Here is a 6,339-nt window from a genome sequence, read left to right as displayed (position 1 = left end):
GACTAAAACTAGACTAGACTAAAAATAGTAGGAACGTGACTAAAACTAATAAAAACTAAAATGACAGCTTCACACAAAGACTAGACTAAAACTAAAATTAAAACAGGCCGCCAAAAACAACACTACTAGGTTCCCCCTTGAAGTTTGCCACAGTCCCATAGTGGGCCCTGGCTCCCTGGTTGAGAACCATTGCATTAAATGTCATATGAACCAAATGTGGGAGTTGTATCTATATTATATCAGGTTTTTCATATTGATTTTTTGAACTTTGGCACAGCATCAGCACTTTCATAAAGGGAAATACAAAACAGCTCTGGTCATGCGACTATTTACAACATGTAAACATTTCCCACATGCATTTATAAGCAGTCAGTCCTTTTATGTTCCGTTGACAGAATACATCAACAACATCTTTTAGACCCTTCGAAACTTTGGACACAAATGGGATTAAATGGGCTATAAACATGTTGAACTTCAACAAACTTCCTCGCCAGTTGTTATTGACAGTAATTGACCTAGAAAACGACTATGCAAATGCCCACAACAGTGTTCCTTTCGGCAAGGAGATTTATGATCCTAATGATGCCTGAAATTGAGCTTGCATAATTAAAGCACTTGTTTTGATGTATATGTTTGGGCCTAAGATGACCTTCTTTAGTCACCTTACCTAGGTGAGCCTGGTAACTTTACATATCTGAAAGCGCTTGTGTTGGCGTCTTACCACTTCCTCTTGTGCTATCACAGCCACCGTATTCCTTGAGTTCTGGAAGAGGAGAAGGGCGGAGCTAACATACGACTGGGATTTGATTGACTGGGAGGAAGAAGAGGTGAGCCTGCTTTCCTGTTTAAATCGACTTTGAGCTGAAATCGTTTCTTTAGAAATATCAGAATCTTTTGAGACCTGTTAAAATGACCATTAAGTTCATGAGCAACTGTAACTGGTGTGTGGCCAATCTATGTGCTGTCTGTTGTATTTCCTATAGTATAAATCCTGTGTCATGGTGTGTTCTGTGAGTGTGCCTCCTACCGTATCATGTTGTGTTGTGCATGCCTTGCTCCTAATGTGAAAACGACTCAAGGGTGTTCACACTGACAGCGATTAGTTTTGACAAAGCATCTGTTGATGCGTGCCATTGTTGAGTTGGGAAAAGTTTAAGTTCATGCATATCCGTCTCCTGTAGATATTTAACAGACCTAAGAGGCGTTAATTTTACTGCAACCCAGGCTCATTGGAAAAACTTTTTCGCAGAATGATATTACATTGCTTCTTGCATGTTTAGTGTTAACAAAAAGTAAATGTGGGATGAAAAACACATTTGCTTGAGGCTTTGAGCTCGTTTATGAATGGTGTTTCATAGGACTTGCACCTGAGTGCTCCTGCTGCACCGGGTGAGCTATCGAGCAAGTTTGTAAGAAAAGTTATATGTTGAGCTGGTAATGTGATGCTAACATCAAAATATATTAGTTTACAAATCATGCACTATGGTAAAAGTGTTATGAGGTTACAACATTATATTGTGCAAATAACCATACGAAAATAAGTCTTTATTAATCTAATCTGTCCCTGTAATCATAATTTGTGTGAAAAGGAATGTTCAAAACCAGTGTTCATTTCAGCTGAAAACTGCAGTGAATTGTAAGTATAGGTAAGTTTTTGACATTTTGCAAAAATGTAGGTAGAGGCATGTATTTCCAATGTGCCTGTGTTGTTTCTTTGTGAGCAGAAAAAATGATTTTTCTTTGCCTACATTCAATGAACTGGGATTCTATGGAATTTCCACCAATTCATAAACAATAAAAAAAAGTAATTGCAACTTTTATTCTGACTTTTTATCTTGTGAGTTTACATCTCAAAATTCTGACATTTTTCTCACAATTGCGAATTTATATCTTGTGATTCCAGCTTTTTTCTTGCAATTCTGACTTCTTTTCTAAGAATTGTGAGATAAAAACCCATAATTGTGAGTTATAAAGTCCGATTCTGAGGGAAAATAAGACTTACTGTTTTCTTTAAACCTCGCAATTCTGACTTTATAACTCACAATTGCGAGTTTCTATCATGTAATTCTGATAAAAAAGTCAGATTTGCAAGGAAAAAAGTAAGAATGTAAGAAAAGTACGAATTTTCAGATGAAAAGTCGCAATTACCTTTTTTTATTGTTTTTTTATTCAGTGGTGGAAACAGGCTTACATAGCATTCTGAGTGCACTTAGTTCATGAATTAATAATCGTTTATTCTAATCATATGATGTACTATTTGTTGTCAAAATAGAAACACATTTGAAAACATATTTTCCAGTTAAGGCCCGTTGCACAGCACACCAATATCATTTGGGCATCCAGTAGTGGGAATATACTGTACACCGTGGCCAGAAGTACATTTGCCTTCCAAATTCCTGTGATAAAATCTCAGTGTGAACAGCTCTTCGTGAACCACATATCATCAGCATGTGCAGAGTGATGGCGAATTGATGTTCTGTGTATTTTTATTTTGTGTGTGTGTGTGCTGTGTGAATGTGTAATGCGTTTGAGGAAACACCTCAAAATAATCCAGAGATCAAAGCGATCAGATATGGCTGTTACCTGCTGAACGTCTGGTGTTTGCATTTGTTGCACTGTAGATTTCTGCTGCTGCTAGTTTCTGTATAACAGTGGTTCTCAAACTGTGGTTCATGCACTAACAGTGCTACACAATCCTCTTTTCCTGTGGGGATGATGTACTTTTGTAGGCCAAAACCGGTAAACGTGTTAGCACTTTAGCACTTCCGGTTTCATTGTCCTGAAGTTTATTGAATGGGTTTTTGGAAAAAAGGTATGTGTGAAATAAGGTTTGTGTTTTTTGTTGAGGGAACCAGGGTGATGCTAACTTCCAGGTTGCCATACAAAAATGCATCATCACTGCGGCACTCTATTTTCCCTTAGATATTCATAGAAGACTATTTCAAAAGCAGTACACATTTTCATTGCTGATAATGTAGTTATTAAATATGTTTATGGGTTTATTGTGCATTTAAGAACTCCTTATTAGTGCTTAGTGTAGATGTAGTGTAGCAGCATGTGTATGCAACACCAATTTATTTAAATAGATTTTTTTTTTCACTTCCCCCAAATATTTTGTTTCTAATTTCTAATCAGTTCACCCAAAAACAAAAGTTCTGCCCTTATTTACCTACTAACATCGTCTTTGTCCTTGTCTTTCTTTCTTCTTGGCACACAAATGGTAAAATTTGAGAGCTACAAAAAGGCTTTTTTATTTTTTTATTTTTTTATTTTTTATTTTTTAACAAGTAATGACTTTGGTCATAAACCTGGTCATAAGCCTATCACATTTCTTCAGTAGGCTTGGAATGTAGCACACTACTTGCATGGACTACTTTTATGATATTTTTAGAGTGCTTTTTGGCTATTTTAGAACAGTGCCAGATCATTGTATGGAAAAGAGCAGCATGAACAGTCTTGAAATTATCTTCTTTTTTGCTCTATGAAAGAAAGAAAGATATATGGGTTTGGAAAAACAAATGGTTGAGTAAATAATGACAGAATTTTAATTTTTGAGTGAATCCTATTATATTTTTTGTGTTTCTAATATTCAGCCTACGTTCTTACATTGAAAGTGCGGAACACTGATCAGTAAAATGGTGACTAGGTGATACTTGGATGGTGTGATTTGATCAGATGTGATAACTGGCCTGAAAAGTTTGAGAACTGCTGCTGTATACAATCCCTTCTATATTTAAATATCATATTGTGGACTGTACTACTAATAAATATATCTCATGTTGAGGCATTGAAGTGTCTCATGTTAACTCATTGAGCTCATGTAAACAGCCTCTGGATTGACATCATCATGCCCAACCAAAACAGATGATGATGTTGAACATCTGCGTGTGATGAGAATCATTCATGAGATCTGAGTAAAGATCTTCAAGCAAGTCTTTCAAGAGTAATATGATGTGTGTGTGTGTGTGTTTTTTTTTTTTTAAAGGAGGAACTACGGCCCCAGTTTGAAGCCAAATACTCCCGGAAGGAGAGAGTGAACCCCATCTCAGGGAAACCAGAGCCCTTCCAACCCTTCACAGACAAACTCAGCCGACTCATGGTGTCAGTTTCGGGAATCTTCTTCATGGTAGGACTCTGTGTTCGAATTTTTCCTAAAGCTACAACAAGCAGATCAGAATAATCACCACCCCGTCATGAAAATCGGGACGAGAATTGTGCGGAATTTAACTATTCTGGTTTCACTTCCTTTTGTTTCTTAACAATTTCACAAACACTGGTTTATTTTAAGAAGTCCTTGTAGAAATACGTGTACCCTGTAATCATAAAAAAGAAAAGGAGTAAAAGTTGTTTGTTTTACCACCAATAGTGTTCATTTGAGCTAGAAAATGCGGTATTAACTGTATAAATTTTGACATTTTTGACATTTTGCAAAAATGTAGGTAGAGGCATGTATTTCCAATGTGCCTGTGTTGTTTCTTAAAAAATGATAAAAATGATTTTTCTTTGCCTACATTCAATGAACTGGAATTCTATGGAATTTCCACCAATTCATAAACAATAAAAAAAAGTAATTGCAACTTTTATTCTGACTTTTTATCTTGTGAGTTTACATCTCAAAATTCTGACATTTTTCTCACAATTGCGAATTTATATCTTGTGATTCCAGCTTTTTTCTTGCAATTCTGACTTCTTTTCTAAGAATTGTGAGATAAAAACCCATAATTGTGAGTTATAAAGTCCGATTCTGAGGGAAAATAAGACTTACTGTTTTCTTTAAACCTCGCAATTCTGACTTTATAACTCACAATTGCGAGTTTCTATCATGTAATTCTGATAAAAAAGTCAGATTTGCAAGGAAAAAAGTAAGAATGTAAGAAAAGTACGAATTTTCAGATGAAAAGTCGCAATTACCTTTTTTTATTGTTTTTTTATTCAGTGGTGGAAACAGGCTTACATAGCATTCTGAGTGCACTTAGTTCATGAATTAATAATCGTTTATTCTAATCATATGATGTATTATTTGTTGTCAAAATAGAAACACATTTGAAAACGTATTTTCCAGTTAAGGCCAGAAGTACATTCGCCTTCCAACTTCCTGTGATAAAATCTCAGTGTGAACAGCTCTTCGTGAACCACATATCATCAGCATGTGCAGAGTGATGGCGAATTGATGTTCTGTGTATTTTTATTTTGTGTGTGTGTGTGCTGTGTGAATGTGTAATGCGTTTGAGGAAACACCTCAAAATAATCCAGAGATCAAAGCGATCAGATATGGCTGTTACCTGCTGAACGTCTGGTGTTTGCATTTGTTGCACTGTAGATTTCTGCTGCTGCTAGTTTCTGTATAACAGTGGTTCTCAAACTGTGGTTCATGCACTAACAGTGCTACACAATCCTCTTTTCCTGTGGGGATGATGTACTTTTGTAGGCCAAAACCGGTAAACGTGTTAGCACTTCAGCACTTCCGGTTTCATTGTCCTGAAGTTTATTGAATGGGTTTTTGGAAAAAAGGTATGTGTGAAATAAGGTTTGTGTTTTTTGTTGAGGGAACCAGGGTGATGCTAACTTCCAGGTTGCCATACAAAAATGCATCATCACTGCGGCACTCTATTTTCCCTTAGATATTCATAGAAGACTATTTCAAAAGCAGTACACATTTTCATTGCTGATATTGTAGTTATTAAATATGTTTATGGGTTTATTGTGCATTTAAGAACTCCTTATTAGTGCTTAGTGTAGATGTAGTGTAGCAGCATGTGTATGCAACACCAATTTATTTAAATAGATTTTTTTTTTCACTTCCCCCAAATATTTTGTTTCTAATTTCTAATCAGTTCACCCAAAAACAAAAGTTCTGCCCTTATTTACCTACTAACATCGTCTTTGTCCTTGTCTTTCTTTCTTCTTGGCACACAAATGGTAAAATTTGAGAGCTACAAAAAGGCTTTTTTATTTTTTTATTTTTTTATTTTTTATTTTTTAACAAGTAATGACTTTGGTCATAAACCTGGTCATAAGCCTATCACATTTCTTCAGTAGGCTTGGAATGTAGCACACTACTTGCATGGACTACTTTTATGATATTTTTAGAGTGCTTTTTGGCTATTTTAGAACAGTGCCAGATCATTGTATGGAAAAGAGCAGCATGAACAGTCTTGAAATTATCTTCTTTTTTGCTCTATGAAAGAAAGAAAGATATATGGGTTTGGAAAAACAAATGGTTGAGTAAATAATGACAGAAGTGAATCCTATTATATTTTTTGAGTTTCTAATATTCAGCCTACGTTCTTACATTGAAAGTGCGGAACACTGATTAGTAAAATGGTGACTAGGTGATAC

At 35.5% G+C, this 6,339-nt stretch overlaps 1 protein-coding gene across 1 annotated transcript in view; it reads left to right on the top strand.

The window, feature by feature from the left end:
* ano3 (anoctamin 3) overlaps window positions 1-6,339 on the top strand; it is an 84,233-nt gene that overhangs the window by 62,767 nt on the left and 15,127 nt on the right. The window contains exons 14-15 of the mRNA XM_016568448.1: window positions 745-827; window positions 3,986-4,126. Coding sequence (XP_016423934.1) covers window positions 745-827; window positions 3,986-4,126 — 224 coding nt within the window. The remainder of the gene's footprint in view (window positions 1-744; window positions 828-3,985; window positions 4,127-6,339) is intronic.

This window comes from Sinocyclocheilus rhinocerous, unplaced genomic scaffold (genome assembly GCF_001515625.1).
Source record: "Sinocyclocheilus rhinocerous isolate Xijiao unplaced genomic scaffold, SAMN03320098_v1.1 scaffold921, whole genome shotgun sequence".
Classification (NCBI taxonomy): domain Eukaryota; kingdom Metazoa; phylum Chordata; class Actinopteri; order Cypriniformes; family Cyprinidae; genus Sinocyclocheilus; species Sinocyclocheilus rhinocerous.
The sequence above is the reverse complement of the archived record's forward strand: the minus strand, read 5'-3'. Positions and strand labels throughout refer to the sequence as shown.